We start from the raw sequence: 20,534 nt of genomic DNA, 5'->3' as shown, positions 1-20,534 counted from the left end.
GCCTGGCGGAACCAGAAGGCTTGAGACACGAAAGAAATCACCAACAGCATGCATTTAAGACTCTTCTCTGAACACAATTCAAATTTCTGTTTGTCCATATTTCTCTTTTGAATAATCCTTAATATATAAATATATGTGTATATATACATATATATATACATAAATACATAAATACATACATACATACATACATACATACATACATACATACATATATACATACATACATACATACATACATACATACATACATACATACATACATACATACATACATACATACATACATACATACATACATACATACATACATACATACATACATGCATACATACATATATGTATTAATATATATATATATTCATTAGTCATAGGCACATCGACACATTTGACATTCACAAATCATTGGAGACGTGCATTGTGCAATGCTTTTTCTCTCTGTTCGATTTGAGGCTAATGACAGGCGATCACGGGACTTTACATAGACTTCCTGTCATATGGCCATGTTTACGCCTTTCCTTATGTGATGACTCAGTCAAGTAACGATGAGTCTCGTTCTCCTCAAAAGATCCCTGGGGATCTCAAACCTTACTTTAACTTTTTTAGTTGCCATGGATACCTCTGGTGAGGCAGCCGATTGGAGGAAACAATAAACTCAGGCTCTCTTTCAAGCCCTCGACAATTTTGTCTCCAAAGCAGACGGTCTGTTGAGTGTCCTTTTATATTCTCACACACGACTTACATGCCTGTGTGCGCATGTGTGTGTAAATATGTGTTTAGAAATACCCTCTCTAGCTTTCTATATGTGTCTCTCCAGCTCTCTCACACACACGCGCGCACACACACACACACACACACACACACACACACACACACACACACACACACACACACACACACACACACACACACACACACACACACACACACACACACACACACACGTTCATGTATATTGAACAGCAGTGAATGTCGCATGAGATCAATGTAATCTTCCTCAGCACAATTCAAAGCCCCACTTTCATCAACCATCCATCCATCTATCTATCCATCTATATCTGGCCTAATGGGATATAGGGACGAGGGGGAAGGTGTCAGATCAATTCTGCATTCAATTAAGCTGCGCTCGGCCCCAGCAGTGTGGTCTGCGGAGGTGACCCCTCTAGAGCTACTTTAATCTTCAATAGCAGTCAACTTTGGTGAATAATCAGACGACAGGGGATTCTTGGATGACAGCGGCAAACGGCGCCTTCAACAGGATGTAGCCCTGGATCCTGTGCCAATGGAGGAAATGTTTGAACAACTTTACTCTTTGGGAGTATAGATCTCCATCGAGAGGTTGGACAAAATGGACAAATCAGCTTTGCTCTGGCCCCAATGGGCTCCCTTTGCCTTGCTGTCAGGGCGTGGTGGGGATCTTCTGGATCGAATGTGTCGATTCAACTCCTCACAAATCTCCTCGGGGCAACTTGATTTTCACAAAATATCCCCTCCTGAAAAAAATCCCCCCCTATTCTCATACACAATTTCCTTTACCGTACCGTTGAGTTCATTGTGTCCCAAAAAAAGTCCTAAATTAATTTTTAATAATTACAATTGTTCTAAAGTGAGTAAACAAAGTGAGATATAATGACAGTTAGGTAGAAGAAAGAACCAACATATACATATAAAAGTTATTCGTCATATATATATTTTAGCGCCACCTACAGTTCGAAGAGAGCTACACATCTTCACACTGGCCAAACACAAGTTACCGTTACTTGAGATAATACTGTGGAATTAGAAATGACATATATGATTGTATGTATCATTTAACTAAAACTCGCTAGCGCTGCCTCCTTTTAAATAACGGAACATTTGGTTGCAACTACAAAATGGGATTAGGTAGGAACGGCCGTTATGGAACCATTGTTTTACCGCAGCTTTCCCCTCGGTCGTTTGAGAGGCGGTGCACGTAGCCGAAGTCGTCACGCCATTGTGCGAGATAGTTTCCCGAGTGTTTTAGTCTTACTTTATTAATAACTCTGTTCACTGGCTGTCTTAACTATTTACTCAACCTCTCTAAAAGTACCACAGAACAAATACCAGTATGGCTACGGACTCGTGGGCTCTCGCTGTGGATGAACAAGAGGCGGCGGCCGACTCGGTACGTAGCACGCCGCTAACCCGAATGCTAGCTGGTTCAATGAATGCGTTTTGCGTAGTCGGCTGATTTGCAAACGCTATTCATTCAACCTTCAATCGATTAGCGCTTTGTACCGGTCAAAAGGGTCAATTAGACTCCCGACAACCATGCATACGTGCTCTTAAACAGAGTGATGAAACTAATGTATTTGGCCATTCACTAATGCTATCTGTAGCGCTTGAACTTGGCACCCAGTATGCTGGGGTTTAGTAGTTAAACATTTGTTTATTTTAAATTTTGCAGATAAGCACCCTACAAATTAAAGACACACTAGAGGAAAATGGTAAGTGAAGTGACATTTTTTGTTTCAACGCCCCTCGGCCAAGAGGTGCGTCAAGCAGTACATCTTCAGACGTCTACTAATCCTACACACATTACAGGAACTGCTGGCAGCACTGTCAACAAAACAGAAGAGAGCAGTACAGCAGCCAAGTCGGAACCAGACGCCCCAACCAAGACAACAGACGAGGATGAGAAAGGTGAGCATGATCATGTGGTGCGATTATTGTGGACTCTTCCTGCTGAAACTGAAATGGTCGATTCATCGATCTACCATTCAACTCCAATAAGTATTTGGTTAGAGAAGGGAACTTAAGAATGCTAGAATAGTTTCCTACGTCGGCATTTAGCTTTAGTTGATCTGCAACATCAGAAAGTTGCCGTTACCTTCTCTGTTTACCTAGAACACGACCTAAACTAGACGTTTCTGTCTGCCTTTATTTCAGATGACAAAGCGGCTCAGTCACTGTTGAACAAGTTGATACGGAGTAATCTGGTCAACACCACCCACCAGGTGGAGGTTCTTCAAAGAGACCCCAACTCTCCCCTTTACTCTGTGAAGTCCTTTGAGGAGCTACGACTGTAAGTAACTTCAAATTCTAAATCTACAGGCATGTTTGTTTGAGTCCTCCATACCTTTTGCACCTTGCACAACAAATCAAAGTATTTGCATACTGTCTGACTAATTTCTACATATGCACGCACACAGATGGAACTTGTCATTCAAGAATTGTTAAATTGTATTTGTGCAAATTATTTTGTTTGACCAATAATGTAAAGGCCTCTAATCTTGCCTTTACTTTCTCTGCCCTGTGCTTTCATTGTGGGCATGGATAGTCTTGTGTATTGTCCATCTAGGCCTGTGACTCTAGTATCATTCTTTTTACCATGTAGTAAACCTCAGCTCCTTCAAGGAGTGTACGCCCTGGGCTTCAACCGACCCTCAAAGATCCAGGAGACAGCCTTGCCCATGATGCTGGCAGAGCCGTAAGGATACTCTTAACTGATCCTAATTATCTTCAACGTTGTAACTTGACCATTGTGTTAACCTGTTGCTCCCCTGAGTTGTTGAGGGTTTGTATAGTTGCTAGATTTGTTAGTATCTATCCTCTCAGGGACTTCTTAATGAACTATCATGGTCTCTGCAGTCCACAGAATCTCATTGCCCAGTCACAGTCTGGCACAGGGAAAACGGCTGCATTTGTCCTGGCCATGCTCAGCCACGTCGACCCCAACAAGAAATATCCTCAGGTAGGTTTTACCCTTTGAGATATTATACATGTTAAAATTATATAAAGGCCTATATACCTTTTTTTTTTATTTTTTATTTGTCATGAATAAAGACTAAAGCTTAAAAACTCTGACCGTGTATCAAGTATATCAGTCCATTATTTATTAAACAGAGTTTTTTATGTATATTGAAAACATATAAAATCACTGATCATAGTTTGGGTCCATTTCTCATCTTGCCTGGATATTGGCTTAGGTTACGGGCTTAAGCATTTTGAAGCTCGTGAAAACATACATCTTATCCTATCCCCGCTGCTTTCTTTCCATCACAGTGTCTGTGTGTGTCGCCCACCTATGAACTGGCCCTTCAGACCGGCAAAGTGATAGAACAGATGGGGAAACACTACCCTGAGGTCCAGCTGGTCTATGCTATCAGAGGAAACAAGTGTAAGGACTCAACATCTCTATCTACTGTAAGGGACCAAATGGCTCAGTGTTATATGGCTTACATCCTGGGGACCGCATGATGTGCGCCAAACTGACTCAACCACAGAACACATTTTATCTCCATTGTCTGACATGTATCTGAATTCGGGCACTTTGGATAAATCAATAATCACATCACTTTAAATGTTTTAGGGGTGTGTCCCCGTAGGGTCACCAGGGTTTGAGGAGCGCTGCTTTATTTGACTCTGGTGGCTGTCTGTCTTTCCCTTCGCTCCAGTGCAGCGGGGCATGAAGCTCCAGGAGCAGATCGTCATCGGCACCCCGGGGACCATGCTGGACTGGTGCATCAAGTTTAAGTTCATCGACCCCAAGATGATCAAGGTGTTTGTGCTGGACGAGGCGGACGTCATGATCGCCACGCAGGGCCACCAGGACCAGAGCATCCGCATCCAAAGGTCTCGGACACCATTCAGTGTGCTTCAGACGGCGTTGCCTTTTATAACATGGATGTTAAGACCAATGCTTACCAACGTAGATATTTATCTGAAGTTGCAAATATGATGGAGCGCAGGCCAATGTTGGACCTCATAGTCAAGGTTACTCACAACAAACCTGATGAGTATAATGGGTATGGAACCTGGGAATCATAGCCGCAGAATGAAATGCACCAGCTAGAGCAGACATGGGCGATGTATCGCCCCAGGGCCAGAAACGGCTCATGGACCATCTCACTTCTGCTAAAAAAAAAGTACATGTACAATACGTATGTGCTTTTCTTTTGTGTCGAAGAAGCGGGGTGTAGGGGTGTACGGTATAAACGGTGCTGAAGGTATACCGGTGTGAATTTGCGTTACGGTATGGATTTTGACGTTACCTCGGGACCGGTGTGACCGGTAGACAATGTTGTGTGTAACGCGTAACAAAGGAGGTAATGCGTTTATACAGTTCCCTAACTACTTTTTCATGTAAAAAGTAAAGTTACGAGCAACTACTGAAAATATGGTAACGAAAAATAGTGCCTTTTTCAATTCGGCACCACGTTACTTTTCCCAGGGACAGATTGACAGCGATACTGCCTTCTCAGGCAGTATGCTATTGCGCAAGTACGCAGGTGCGCAGCAAGCGCTCCTGCGTGCTTGCGCAATAGTCCCTTCACGAGCTCTCATTCCACAACGTACGAGATAGACGCTGGTAGCGTGAAGCCGTCTCTGCAATCAGACATTGCTTCCGCAGGCATTTTGAAAGCCAGTCCTTACAACAAAATGCCAGTGGTGGAACGAGATGACAAACGTTGTCACTGTTTACCTGTCTAAGGACATGGTTCCACTTTTGACATTTGTGAATGTCAAAAGTGTCGATAGAAAGGGCTTTAAAGAGATGGTCAAAACACTCGATCCCAGGTACACGTTACATGCCCGCACACACTTCAGCCAAATTGAGATGCCAAAACTATACGGCAAGGTCCGCAAGCAAGTGGAGAAAGAAATCCATACTATTAAACATTTGTGTTTTTCAGAGATGGAAGTAACTTGAGAAAAGATTTTAATTTTTTTTATGCGTTTTTGCTGCCTTTCCAGTATTTTACCCCTTCAGAGGCATTTATATCGAAATTAGAAGATAAAATTAACATACCGTGATATAATACCGTTACCGTCTATTCCTCAAATCATACCGTGATATACATTTTAGTCCATACCGTACAGCCCTACGAAGAAGTCTGCTATAGTTTTCAATGTACACGTAATGGCAATCAGTTTAATCTGAATTATATACACGTTGTCCGTTTCAACCACACCAGAGTTACACTGGCCATGCAGTTTTCATAACTGCTTTTTACTGTTTAATAGCAGAATCCACTTCAGAGATTCTAATGTGTCAATCGGGGACAAATGGAATCATGAGGTATTTCTATTGTTTAGGGAAGGATCCTTTTTAATTAGCCCATTGTGTAGAAATAACGAGGTGTGCAGCTGTGTGACCCTCCAACCATGTCCCACAGGTGGGCCTTGTGTTATGCTTTCCCGCCTTCATAAAAGCACATGGAATTAAGTCGTGCTGAGTTCGACACTGGAATTCATAAACGATCAAATTCATTTCCTGTGGTTGACTTGCACCATCTGACTCCAGACTCGACCTTCTCCCACTCCCAGAACGCTGCCAAAGGACTGCCAGATGCTGCTCTTCTCCGCCACCTTCGAGGAGTCAGTGTGGAACTTCGCCAAGCGCATCGTCCCCGACCCAAACATCATCAAGCTGAAGCGCGAGGAGGAGACGCTGGACACCATCAAGCAGTACTACGTGCAGTGCACCAGCAAGGAGGAGAAGTTCCAGGCCCTCTGCAACATCTACGGAGCCATCACCATCGCCCAGGCCATGGTCTTCTGCCACGTGAGTCCCTGCAGATGTGCTGTCGCTGGCTCTGCTGATTGGGAGGGGAACCCCTCGCTATGGCTTGGTTAGGGCTCTGTTTTCTACATCGCGTTTTGGTGCATTGTCACCGCTCAGTATTGCTTTTCCAACACACTAATAAATAATGAAAAGGGTTGAAGTTATTATTCTTACTTATTCATGGGCCGTGGAGGGCTTCTTCAGTTTATGCTAACTTAACGGAGTGTTTGGCATTACTCTTTCATGTAGACGAGGAAGACGGCAGGGTGGCTGGCTGGGGAGCTGTCCAGGGAGGGCCACCAGGTGGCGCTGCTCAGTGGGGAGATGCAGGTCGAGCAGAGGGCTGCTGTCATCGACCGCTTCAGGGACGGCAAGGAGAAAGTGCTGGTCACCACCAATGTGTGCGCACGAGGTGAGGAGGAGAACCCAGTTTCCACCTGCTTTTATCCACCAAAAGCCCTTTTTATGATTTATTTCTACCTATTTATGAGTGAATATTTAAATTAAAAACGATAGGTGTCTTCTCAGTTTAATTAGAAATGTATTGCATAATGAATTAGTTTCATTGAAAACTTTAGAGAAAATAACACATAGGCCTACCCTTTTAATCTGACCATTTCAAGTTGAAAGGGGATGCATAAATATTTTCATGCAGAGCAGCCATTAGGGAAATAATATTGTTTTATTTAAAAGATAAACTAAGAAGACAGTTTGAGAGTAATCGAGTTGGGAAGAGGCCAGGTTACTGTACATGTGTCTTCTGTTTTCTCCCATGCAGGTATTGATGTGGAGCAGGTTTCCGTGGTGATAAACTTTGACCTGCCGGTGGACAGGGAAGGGAACCCTGACAACGAGACATACCTGCACAGGATTGGCCGCACAGGCCGGTTTGGCAAACGGGGATTGGCCATCAACATGGTGGACAGCAAGTTTGCTATGAACGTCCTCACCAGGATTCAGGAGCATTTTAGTAAGACCAAAACGTGTATCATATAATTGTATAATAATAATCAGAATTTTAGGCCTTAAAATGTCTAATACAATTGTGACAGCAATTCTCATGGGAGGTCAGAAAAACATCAGGGTTTTGGGATCAATGGCTCTTTAAAGGCATCTAAGACACGTGATTCTATTAATTATTTGTCCATCTTAAAAAAAATAAGTCACGAGCTGGACACTGTCGGATACAAAAGTATGATGTGGTCCTACACCGACAAGTCGACCTTTCTTCACTTTGTCATGTTATGACTATAAGCCACATTACTATAGTGGGAACCTTTTTGTCTGGGGCTGGTTTAAAACATCTGGTTAGCTGTTTTCACAACGTTTTAGACTTTCTCTGTCAGTACAGACATACAGCGGCCGACTATAACAATCAAAACTAAACGAGTTACAGTTGTTAATTACTAAAAAATCTGACTGAAGTGAGCTCCATGTAACTAACTAAAACAATGTCAGACAGTTCCTACCCAAGAGACTTAAATGGCTGTGACTGAATAATCTAGGTTGGCAATTAAGAGGATGAGACATGTAGATGTGATATGCAAAGGAGGTGAAGTCTTGCTAACCGTTTTGTTTTTGAATGGCTCACGGGTTTTATTATCCAACCAATGCCAATTATATTTGCCATTCATTCCCAATGTCTTCTTTCCTTTACAGATAAGAAAATAGAAAAGCTGGACACTGACGATCTGGATGAAATTGAAAAGATCTCCAGCTAAAGACTGCAGGGACAACATGACTGAAGGCCTCCTTCCGCTCAGAGGACTGTACCTACCGCTCCTGCAGTGTTTTATGCTTTTACTTTGTATTTTATTTTAGTCAAGAGATATAGCGACAAACACAGCATTAGGTTTACACGTGGAACTGTTTTTATCTCGGGCGGGTGTTATTTTATGTCTGTGGAACAGCACGCCCCCATTTCGCTCAATAAAGTATGTAAGCTTTTGCACCAGTCGCAGTGTGATGCTGCAAAAGGCTGCCCTAGTGGGCTCTGGGTCACTGTGCACACATTGCGATCCCCTTTCATGTGCTTGCTACAGTGAGACATGTCCTTTGTTGTACTGAGATTGTTTTGTTTTATAATGGCTTGATTCTGAAGCAGCCAAAACTGGAGTACAGCTGATCTAGTGGTGCCAATGTTATTAGTCCGTTGAAATCAGGAACATATTACTTCTGAATGTAATCCATATCATGTTAAGACTTTGAATTGGTAAGATGTAAAGTACGAAGGGTGAATATGGGTATGCTGTAGCGAGGGAGAATTTGATTACCTGCCATCGACTAGGTAAACTTAAGCAAGCGGTGGTCTGGTTTAGGGTCTATGCAAATTTTAATCATGTCACTCCATATTCAGAGCATTACATTGAAAACAAAGACCTCAGTTTTAGCTTACGTTTGGCATCAAAATGTCAGGCACTGTTGGTACCTCGGTTACCAGCGCTGCATTCGTCTCCCTGTCATGTTGTGAATATCTTAACCACTTTCGGTTGGGCTAAGGGGGTCTATGGGATTTATCAATCTCCTTTTAATCAGGGTTAATAGTGGAACTGGTGATCAACTGTATCTCTCACACTCACTGTGCTCCACGCATCCACTCATTCTTAAGGATTGTACGGTGGACAAAATGGACCTAATGCCTTCAAGTGCATTTTAAATGTACAATTTTGTATTTGCCATAGGAAGACATTGGGCTTGAATTCTTATATATATTGAAATGCAGGCAGTTTAGGATGTGTGTGAATTGTGTGTCGATACCAAATGTGAATTTGGCTAGAGTACCATAGGCCCTACAGGCTGATCAAACTGTCGCTCCAAACATGTTTGCAAGGAGAAGAAATGTGTACTTATGTACAAATTTTAAAAGAAAAAGTTAAGGTCAAAGGTGCGGCGCAGTTTGACGCTTCCAAGAAGTGAGAACATTCCTTTCGACGTAGAATTTAAAAAGAAACTGCACTTCCTAGTCAAAGTGAGAGGAACACAATTTATTAGTGATACAAAAGGCGTCCTACGATGTGCTTTGATAATGGTCAATTTAACTTAAATACCCTACAAAACCTCATCTTTAACAGCGGCACCAAGAAGCACACCGATAATAGTCTGATCTGTGACCGGTTTGCTTGACAACTTGTTTAAAATGTGTAAATATATTCCTTGAGATGAATTTCAATTGTAGGCAAGTGGTTATAGAAAATAAACTCGTCTAAAGCCTTTATTCTCAAACAAGTGTGTTTCATTTTTGATACTTGGGTGTACACTTTACTTCAATGGAAGTGTCTTCAATGCAGATATAGATCTGTAATCTTATACAATTGTGATAAGTGGTACTATGACATGTTTAAAAAAAAAACAAAGTATATGTCCTGACTCCTGAGCAACCTACTCATACATCACTCATGTCCACTTCAGACGGGTGTTCGGCGTTCTGTAGCAACAACTGCAACTACTTGGATCAGGATGCTATCACAAGCATCCACAGCCATGTAGTACTGAACAATGTTACAATTAAAATACAAATGTTCTGTACCAAGACTGTCCTACAATTATTTTGCTCAACCATAGTATAATATTGATCTGATGTATCAAGAAACTTCACATTGTACTGTGTGTTCTTAATGCCAATGCCAGGGATACACAGACCTACTTCTGATACATGTAAAGATATAGTAAACATAACAACTTTACTGTCATTTGAGATAACAATTATCTCAAATGACAGTAAAACAAAGCAATTACACTCAATGTAAATGTATACAATGGAACTACGCCAGTGGAATTATTACTTTTAGTCTTCTGGGTTTACACTAGGAGAAAGACCCCTTTCCTCTCCCTCTTCTGGAAACTGCAGGTCTGTGGAGGCCAAAATATTACAACTTCATATATAAAGAGATATAACGAGACATAACCGGTGTCCCTCGGCATAGGCAACTAAACAATATACAGGCATTCACAATGAAGCATTAATCGTTGAATAAACATGACCAATAGACCCTCTTCCTACATCGACAATAGATATTTGAGGCCAAGCAGGAAATTCTCCATTACCACAAAATTATTTCAGGTTGGATCCAAATGAATTACATATAAACTATCAGTATAGGTAATAACTTATTATGGATGTGATAAACTTGAAATACCCTAATTTGTGGATAATATAATTATTATCCGAAGATACACGTTAAAACAAACAAACTTGGAACAAATGAATGGAATATAAGTGGAATCACATGATGGTTTTTGTTGTTCTCACCTGCTTGGTTGTAGTCCACCCTGGTGAGGAAGAGGCCACGCGCTGGAGCCACAGTGCCCTGGGGGTAGGCCCGAGTGTCCCGGGCCTCCAGCAGCTCTCTCAGCTGGGCTACAGAGAGCCGTCCCTGGCCCACCGCCACCAGGGCTCCCGTCAACCTCCGGACCTGCAACACAAGGCCAGCCGACTGTCTGGGAATACTGTACTGTGGAACAATCATACATAGACACAAATCTACTCAAAAAGGATTTATTCATGCGTATGATAGTCAGTAGTAGTAGATATCTTAAGACATCAGCTGGTGGCGCCCTTTCCTCACCGTGTTGAAGCGATACCAAGCCATGTATAATATTGTGAAGTATTATATATAGCATTATATATATAAAGGGATATAAACCAACACTAACCTGCTTATAGAGGAAGGATTTGCTTTTAAAGGTCAGCTCCCAGAACTGGATATCTCTACAAAATAAAGAGAAAACAAATGTCAAACCGATTCAGAGAAAAATAGTTCTACTAAGCTAAACGAGTAAAAATCGTTTGAGCAACAGCTACTTATCCTCGAAACAAAATATAAAAGGTTGGAAAGGCCATTTTGCATGGCACTTATGGCACCATTCGGCATCAAGGACTGAATGAAATGAACCAGAGAATGTGTTAGAGCTGTTAGAGATGGAATTGAAACATGTTAAAAAATATATATTGTGAAAAGTGAGATTGGGAATTAAATTTCAATGGTTATTTCTTGGGAATTGCAAAGTACTTTGAACAATTTGCTTATATTAAAATAAATGTACATGTTATAATATGCTGAGGATCATTTTAAATATAGGAAAAAAAAACTCTTAAGCATAACCCCAATGATCCATCTGAGTTGACTGGAGTTTAAATCAATGCAGGCGCTCAGCCCAGACAGCCTTTGCTCAAGTGTTGAACTCAGGTGAACACTTTAACATTGCAGTCACCACAATCATAGTTGTGGTTCTCCATTACAGGTCCATGGACCCTGGCACACACACACACACACACACACACACACACACACACACACACACACACACACACACACACACACACACACACACACACACACACACACACACACACACACACACACACACACACACACACACACAAACACCCACACACACACACGCACGCACGCACGCACGCACGCACGCACGCACGCACGCACGCACGCACGCACGCACGCACGCACGCACGCACACAGTGTGTGCTTCATCCTCTTAGCGCTCAATAATTCAGCAGCCCGCTTCACGTCGCTTTATCCCTGTTACTCAGAATAGTGACCTTGATGAAGAGTAAAAAACACAGTCCACCGACATTCAGCATCAGGGCATTTTGGTCAACTACGTTGGTCAACGTATTTCATCCAAAGGCATGTTATAAGTACTGATGCAAATTACTTCTCACACGACATGCAGGGCTGTGGGGGGTACACTGTGACATTTATCTTACACCCCATGTACCCGTGTCCATATTGTGCACCATATTGGCTGGCTGAATAATTAATGGCCATGAAAGTGGCATTTGGCACAGGGAGCCCCCCTCATGGGCATGTTGCTATCCTTCAAACCTCCATGTCCTCCTCTCTTGATCCAAACCAGCCTCCTATTTAGTCCCTCCTGGACCAGGAAACATACATGAAGGCTTCTGTGTAAAGTGTGTTAGGTTGCCATGTGTAACATTTCATCTAGCACGTAGCTTAAAACTATAATGATTTCCATCGTGCTATCAATAAAATGTTCTCCTGTAACTAATATATCCTACAAATAAAAATGCTGGCCAGCCAGCTACTCACTCTTTGTTTACAATACTATCTCCACTCCCAAAACCCCTCCCACTCATGCCACCTAGCCACTCGAGCTACGCTAGTGTGCATCACACAGTTGCACGGCCAGTGAGAGTGGACAGAATAATGTTATTTCGTTGTTTTTTTATTCTGAAAGTCTCCCGCCTCCTTACTGGGAGTGGCTCCATCGTACACATTGCCACTTTAAGATTCATTCAATGGATTACCAAACATACCGACCTTGAACAATGAATAACACTTGATTAATAAGATATGATACAAATATGAAGCATTGACACTAAGGTACTGTGTGTAGGGAAACACCTTCCACACGTACCGTGAGCCTACCTGTGGAAATGGGCCTGCACAAATGCGTTCCCGGGCGCTATGTGGGCTAGGTCCAGGGTCTTGACAGGGCTTTTAAAGGGCATATCGGAGTTCACAGCCCTGAAGCTGCTGAAGTCGTGCGTTCCCACCAGCAGGGAGGCTGCCTCGTTCATGGCCTTCACGTTCAACTCCCTGATAGAAGTAACGTGGGTCATCAGGTCTGGACAGTATTTTTTCCAAAGCTAGATAGTAAACATAAACCATATTTTGTGGTTATCAAAAGTCAGAAGCTAGAAGCATTTCTTTGGAACCGAACGGCGTTGATGTGATTGGCAGTGTTATCATGTCAACTTCTGGATGTGAACTATTAACTATGCATGAAAAGGGCTAACAAGGGGAGAGTTAAAGTGATTCTGCTCATTATGTGTACCTGTTCAGCAGCGTTATGTTCAGTGGAGCATGTTGCTTCCATAGCTTTACCTTCATATTCTTATTCTAAGGCCTGATTTTCCTGTAGGCTGAGTGACCAGAGAGAGCGAACATGAGGGAGACCCACGCGGAGGAGAAACAAACAAAGTGTCTCTTAAGCTCTTTACAGTAGCCTGCAGCTCTCACAGCTTATAGCAAAGGCTTGAAAGGTGATAGACATAGACCTGTTGATAGACATAGCGCAGGGTTTGGTGTGTTGTTCTCCCGAAAGCGGATTTAATTAACACCTCAAACAAGACGGACACGCTGTATTTAAAGGTTTAACATAAAAAGTTGTACAGTGTTTTATACCATATAGGATGGGCTCAAGCTTTAAGAAATAAAATCGATAAACTTCTTGCATTAAGTTTTGCAATCAATAAAACAAAGTTAAATTAAACTACTTTTTTGGCTCAGAGAGGGTGGAATACTGAAGAGGATTTAAAAGAAGAGAGTGTGGTTTGTATATCCAACGATGTCTTGCAAACCAATGATGAAAACGAATGAAACAGGCCTTTTTAATTTTAGGTACGATGGAATACAATTATTAAATCATCCAGATTGGAGAAACAAACGATGGGAGTTAAAAGGAAGAAGGGGAGCAGAGAAGCAAGAGGCAAAAACTATAAAACGTGTGGGTGTTGTTCTGCATAAGCCTGCAGCTAATCTTGCCCTAGTTTCTCCTTAAAAAAAAAAAGTGAGGCAGGCAGAAGAACAAAAAGCAGTACGTCACGGCTTCTGGTCGCCTGCTGCGCCTAAACACTGAGCATGATGAAGCACTATGCATGAGCGCCTACACGAGTCAGCACTCCACGTGGAAACAGTTCAACTCTGTGTGGGCTGTCGTGTTGTCGCGCTCGCATGGCACGTGCACATCTTTGATGTGCTAACGTGTCATTGTGTGTGCACCACATAGCATTGTGTGTGTAGATGTGTGTGTGTGTGCACCACATATTATTGTTTGTGCATGCTCCTGTGCACCACATAGCATTGTGTGTGCACACCACATAGCATTGTGTGTTTATGTGTGTGCATGCATACCACATAGCATTGTGTGTGCATGTGTGTGTGCACCACATAGCATTGTGTGTGCATATGTGTGAACAACATAGCATAATGTGTGCACCATATATATATATATGGTGCACACATATACATATATATATATTGTGTGCACACAACATAGCTTTGATCGTGCACCACATAGCATTGTGTGTGCGTGTGTGTGAACCACATAGCATTGTGTGTGCGTGTGTGTGCACCACATAGCATTGTGTTTGCATGTGTGTGCACCACATAGCATTTTGTGTGCACACAACATAGCATTGATCGTGCACCACATAGCATTGTGTGTGCATGTGTGTGTGCACCTTGTTGTCCATTCTAAGCTCTTTTTTTTCCAATTCTAATGAAGGAATCCACAAACCCTATCTCCCTCTCGCACCATCTCTCTCAGCTGAAGGAAGGATAATGAAAGGATGGGAAAAAAGGATGTACCTCGGTGACGCGAAAAGAGCATCAGACCTAAGCCGCACCTGCAAACAACCTAGGCTTGAAAAAAACAAACCTGTATATAGCGCGCAACGGTGAAAGGCCACAAATTCCCTTTTTAAAGTAAATGTATCCACGTGGTGTTTTGCATTGAAAAGCTGCAGCATAACAAATCAATGATTCTGTTCTGTGCTATTGGTCGATAGGGTCAAAAGATTACATGCAGGGCTCAAGACTGCAACCAGAATGGTTGCATTTGCAACCATTTATCCTGTGGATGTGAGGTAATTCTTTCCTCTGTGCCAGTACAAAAATAACAAATAGATTCACCCCAAACATTGTAGCCTAATAGTGGCGATACTCCCCCATCATGAAACATATAAATAGCGCTGTCGCGACGAAGACATTTCATTTCTGGAACGTTTGAATTGGTTGAAATACAAGTTTTTTGGAATAACGCTTCAAAATGCCATCCAGTGGCTGCTGTTTGGAGGAAGTCTCTGTATTTTTCGATTCACTCTTTGTACATTGTGCAAAGTTTCATTCATGTAATTACGGTAAATGTGTGGATGCGGGGATGACGAGATGAGGGGCTGGACTCACGTATTGTGGAGACCCCAGCACAAGCTGTGGTCGGTCAGGGGGAGCTGTGAGTGGTGGGGGGTGCCCAGGGCTATCCGGTAGACGTAGGTCCGGGACTGGGCGCGGTAACGGGCGTGGAAGTCAGCGGGCACGCGCTGAGCACGGGTGACCCTGAGGAAGCAAAATGCATACATGCATCCATACAGCAGGCTCAGTTTTTAGCATTTAGGAAATTTCCCAAGTTCTGTTGTAGATAAAAAAATAAATAATAATATGTTATAATAATCATTCCCAATTCTCAATAAATTATTACTCAATACAAATTACACATTCATCTTCCCAGATATCGTTCCGTCACTTAATTGTCACGCTATGACTGTGTAAATGCCAGCATGAAAGCCAATGCGCTGTTAATTGTTCTAAATGTCAACATTGCAGCACCACACAGATCCATTGTCAGAATGCAGAAATAGCATTGAGGGCCACTGCCGACTGGGAATATCATGTAGCAGCTTATGTTATGACGGTTAGCATCACAAAGGAAACAAACCCTTTCCACTGGGGCCTGACCAAATATGGGCCACTTCCACCACAGTCCCACATGCGGAGGCAGCCTTGACAAACTAAGTTACGCAACTGTGAATCATCCAGAGGGACATCAATTGAAATTCAAATTCATCAAGGGAAATTCCACATTTATTTACCATTATTACAGTTTAAAATAATACACATATTTTTTATTTTATATGACCCTTATCTTTTGATGTCCGGCTGTTACTTTATTGTCACATTAGGTGGTGGTGGTGGTGGAGGAGGAGGATGCTGCCCTATATATATCAGCCTGTTAATGTGCGTGTTCTCCAGCAGCTCAACTGGGGAGCTTCTGAACCGCATGATCAGTGAGTGTTACTGACCATGCAGTGGTTCATAGATGACAACTAAGACATTGTGTGGCTCAGCACAATTTTTGCAAATTGCTCATTTTTGCCTTTATTCTCCTGGGAAAATGCTCTTTGTTTCATATTTTAGAAACTAAACTTTAAACCAAATCCCTGACTATGCCTTTCATGAAGACTTCTCTCTTTTAAGGCCCAATCCCATTTCTACCCCTTACCCCTTCCCCCTCCCCCTTGTTTTGAAGGGGTAAGGGGAAGGCGTAAGGGGTAGAAATGGGATTGGGCCTTACCCCTTCCCCCTTCAAAACAAGGGGGAGGGGTAAGGGGAAGGGGTGAGGGGTAGAAATGGGATTGGGCATAATAAATGACCCAATTCGGTACACCAACTGGTAACAAAACAACAGGAAAGTAAATTGAGGCCGTGGTAGTGATTGACTTATTCTGTAAGGTAGAATTTGTTCATTGGCATAGAGCTTCCACACTCCTGTAAGCCCCATTCAGGGTTCAGGTAATCAGCAGTGTGTGATTCAGACTGCCTAGTCCCCTCTATTTGGTTTCTATGCTTTCTTCTTTTCATTCTCCATATGAGGCCATATGATACAGATCTCACACTCACCCTCTCTCCATCTACTCATAAAATCAATTTCCTCCTCCACTCCTTATTTACTTCAGACAGGCGCTAAAAAGGCGATACTTACTATGAATCGTTTCCATTTTTATGTTGACATTAAGTCGGTTATATGGGCGATTCAAATAACATATGGCTTTTTAATGGCCTCTGAACTGTTAGCACTTATAAAGAATTGATACAATGCTTCCTAATGTGAGGCTGCTAACGTGATCACCTAGAAACATGTTTCGCAAACTTGCATTCATCTGAATACAAACCAGAAATGCACAATTTTGGAATTATCTTTTTGCTTTTATTTATATGGTACACAGGTTTAAAAGAGGGCTGTGATGGGCACAGGTTATCAACGGCGCATGTAATGCAGCCGTTTCAATCCCACGTTGCTCTTCTCATGTGTAGTGAAAGAAGCCTCTGCTAGGACTCACCTGATCTCCTCCGACAGCAGGTGGAAGTTGAGGGCTTCGAGGAGCACGTCATCAGTAAACGGCGGTTTATCATTGCTGCGCTGGAGGTCCAGATGGGCGGAGTTAGAGAGGGCGTGGACACCACTATCAGTTCTGCTGGAGACGGACAGAGACACTGGGTTGACTGGTTTCAACCGCCTCACCGCATCCTGCCAAGAAAAGCCAATAGCACCAAGGGAGGAAGAGGGAGAAGATGGAAAATTAGGGACAACTAGAGCAGTGTAAAATGATAAGATGGTACTTTATTTATCCTAGATGGGACATTTTTGAGGAAAAGATGAATCATCAACAACACATTATGGCAGCAGCTATGTGTGATAGGGAAAGAATACCTTTTATTATCATGTGTTACAACACCTTCATTACAATCACAATAGAACGGCATATGTCTTTTCTCCATTGCAAGTTTAATTGAGATAAAAGTATATCAGTGTCTACAAACGGGCAACTTTAGCCTCCGACCAAGTAAACTCACCTCTATATGGTTCTGAACCCCTTTCTTTTGCTGCTGATGTGGGGGAGACCTCACTACACCACTGTTGGGAGATGGGTACCGTAGGCTTTACAATTGTATTCAGACTAATAGGCACGCTATTCACTGAAAGTACATAAGAAGTTTACCTATATTTTGTTCCAATGTATTGGAAAAATATCAGATAGCGTGCGCAGTTGTGCATGGCGTCCCGATTTTCTGAACAGTAAAAGGTTCGTTTGCATGGTTCCTCAAAAAAGCTTTGTGTTTATAACTTTGGTTACAAATGAAATGAAATTGCTTTGATGATGAAAACGGCATGAGATGCGACCAAGGGCGGATTGTTATTGCAGTGATCTTGGCTCCACGTGTTCGGATCCTCCAATCCGATAGAACACGCGGCTGATTATTGCAGAGATAATGCGCACAGAATGAAAACTATTACATCGGTCGGCGATGTTGACGTCCGTAATTACTGAGAACGTGCCCTTGGTGCGTCCGCATCGAGGCTTGCGCTTCATGTCACCACTGTTTATTTTTTGACAATACGGAGTTGGACTGCCGTCTGACCTGGCCAACATGTGCCTGCATAAAAGTATTTTGCACAGGCACAGTTTTCTCAATCGGGTTCACTATCCTGATATGTTGATTTGAATGCACGTCTATCCCACATCTTGTGATACAATATTTTATTTGACGCAAAGATTTTTTTCAAATAAGGAGGGGACGGGTCTTTCAATGATTTCGTCACGATGATTCAAAGAGGGGTGTGTCCGTGTTGTAAACAAGCAAATTAATATGATTTCTGGCATATGTAACCAAATGTATAATATTTTACATGGAAACTTGTTTTTGGTTTCTCTCATCAATTCAATGCGCATTTTCCTAAAAACATATATACGGACAATTAATGCACGGAACGATAACCATTCCGAGCAGAATATACACATCATAAATCATTGTAAAAATGAATCAAATTTAAACAATAATTAAAAATGTTGAGATAGATTAAGTGTTTGCCAGAGAGTATATTTGAATATCCCTTGATTCCTTCCGCTCCGCATGAGTAGTTGTACACTGAATCGTAGCGTTATCCCGGACAACTACAACGCAATATCCGGTCTATTACATTCTATGCGCTATGTACGCCAATTTCCAGTACGGGCGATAAATATAATTTGAAAAAACAAGGAAAAAACAAAACAGAGACATAAAGAATATATATGGAATTTTTGGCTAAGAAAGTGACAAAGCAATATCCAAAACATGGAACGGTAACGGATATCCTTCCAACCAGAAATCCTGCCATATCCTGCCCCAGACCTATGTTACTGAAAGTTCCGCCTCTCTCCCCCAAACGCTAATTTAAAGGATCCCGTTCCAGGCATTGATCGTGCGCTTTGTGGTGAAGTTACGCCTCTTCTCGGCAGTGGTGGCGTCAGCGTTGCCAGATTGGGCCATATTTTCCGCCCAATCTGGCAACAGTTGGTGGCGGCAGGCAGCGGCAGTACTGTAGTAGTAATCTGCCATGCATTGAGCCTGCATTCTGTTTCACAGCGCGTCCACGACCATTGGGCGCAAGGGAATACCAGTCGCATTTATTTTGCCCGAGCAAGTGACAACCGCCGCGGGCAATGCCATTGACTCACTGAAGGAGGAATAAAATATACATATACAACGCAAATATGACGGTGGACTTTGAAGAATGTATAAAGGACTCCCCTCGATTCAGGTAGGGTTCCAGCTGTCAGACACATCACAGCTATGTGCGGGGAAAATGGCACACCTTCTTTTAACGCAGGGTTTATTTTCCCGGCCAGATGGGATTTTTCATCAGTCCCTTAAAAAAGGATGTACAATGTTGACTTAAAACGCCTCGACTTCTGATATGCGATGGGGGTCGTTGCTCGTGTGTGAAAGACTGAGATTTTTTTTCACTATTTAAAATCTTCATTCATGTTGCAGCCACAAATGATCTTGTATTAGCCTAAATCGTTGTAGTTGTGCTTATTCATGTGTTCATATTTTTTTCATTCTGTTCATTATTTCATCTAACACGCGGTAGCCGCTGAAATGCTGTTAGGCTTCGTTACGAGGATGGTGCATCAATGAGAGAAACGGACATTGGTTTACAAAATCGAAAATATATTTCTCTTTGATATATCATTTATTTTGGTTTAATCTTGAAATAATGTCCGTGCACACCATGTGCACAAATTAAATCGTCCTAGAACTATACGCGTAACGCTATGCGTCTATGAGGACCTGTTGTGAATCTGTCTTTGAGGGGACGTCATCTAAAAATATCGGCGGCCTACAGGTTGAGCGGAAATAACAATATCTAAGTGGACGAGCTAGGCCCGTAGAACCCTCCGTTATGAGGAGTTGGAGATGCCCTTGTGGAATCAGCAGCCAGGGTCTGCAAAGAAAGGCTCTTCTCCTCGGGGACAAGGCTCGTAGTCGTATCCCGGGCACAGGGCTCGTATCCCGTACGCAAGACTCATATCCCGGGCACTGCTCCAGATGCCCCTCAGTCTGCCCACGTGCCAGTCTGGCACCGCTCCCGCCACGCGATGGACTGAAGGAGAATAGGGCAGAGAGATTTGATCAGATCA

General features: G+C 42.6%; 3 protein-coding genes across 10 annotated transcripts in view; 2 read left to right on the top strand and 1 right to left on the bottom strand.

Annotated features, from left to right (window-relative positions):
- The first annotated feature begins 1,904 nt into the window (after nucleotides 1-1,904).
- On the top strand, nucleotides 1,905-9,995 carry ddx19b (DEAD-box helicase 19b). Its single transcript, XM_056605809.1, has 12 exons — nucleotides 1,905-2,146; nucleotides 2,429-2,468; nucleotides 2,566-2,664; nucleotides 2,911-3,046; nucleotides 3,359-3,451; nucleotides 3,613-3,715; nucleotides 4,027-4,141; nucleotides 4,419-4,596; nucleotides 6,292-6,529; nucleotides 6,779-6,941; nucleotides 7,308-7,499; nucleotides 8,189-9,995. Exons 1-12 carry the CDS (start codon nucleotides 2,090-2,092, stop codon nucleotides 8,248-8,250), a joined length of 1,476 nt encoding a protein of 491 aa, XP_056461784.1. The 5' UTR covers nucleotides 1,905-2,089; the 3' UTR covers nucleotides 8,251-9,995.
- pusl1 (pseudouridine synthase like 1) lies at nucleotides 8,679-18,570 on the bottom strand. Of its 2 annotated transcripts, XM_056605810.1 has the most exons (8): nucleotides 18,069-18,568; nucleotides 17,923-17,983; nucleotides 17,409-17,596; nucleotides 15,478-15,627; nucleotides 12,937-13,107; nucleotides 11,183-11,237; nucleotides 10,779-10,941; nucleotides 8,679-10,378 (listed from the first exon to the last, which is right to left on the bottom strand). In XM_056605810.1, the coding sequence occupies exons 1-8, from the start codon at nucleotides 18,122-18,124 to the stop codon at nucleotides 10,314-10,316; spliced, it is 909 nt and encodes a 302-aa protein (XP_056461785.1). In that variant the 5' UTR covers nucleotides 18,125-18,568; the 3' UTR covers nucleotides 8,679-10,313. The 2 variants fall into 2 exon arrangements, with proteins under 2 accessions (XP_056461785.1, XP_056461786.1); XM_056605811.1 differs by lacking the exon at nucleotides 12,937-13,107 and having other exon boundaries at nucleotides 18,069-18,570.
- A 762-nt stretch (nucleotides 18,571-19,332) lies between these two features.
- The window catches only part of LOC130401483 (arf-GAP with coiled-coil, ANK repeat and PH domain-containing protein 3-like), a 58,839-nt gene continuing 57,637 nt past the window's right edge, over nucleotides 19,333-20,534 (top strand). For 5 of the 7 annotated variants that reach the window (XM_056605291.1, XM_056605289.1, XM_056605286.1 and 2 more), the window contains exon 1: nucleotides 19,334-19,651. In XM_056605291.1, coding sequence (XP_056461266.1) covers nucleotides 19,605-19,651 — 47 coding nt within the window. In that variant the 5' untranslated portion in view covers nucleotides 19,334-19,604. Of the gene's footprint in view, nucleotides 19,652-20,534 lie in introns of all 7 variants that reach the window. The other 2 variants (XR_008903851.1, XM_056605290.1) reach the window with 1 other exon arrangement.

The sequence above is a fragment of the Gadus chalcogrammus genome, chromosome 13, assembly GCF_026213295.1.
Source record: "Gadus chalcogrammus isolate NIFS_2021 chromosome 13, NIFS_Gcha_1.0, whole genome shotgun sequence".
Lineage (NCBI taxonomy): Eukaryota > Metazoa > Chordata > Actinopteri > Gadiformes > Gadidae > Gadus > Gadus chalcogrammus.
This window is presented reverse-complemented; position numbering and strand designations above follow the sequence as displayed.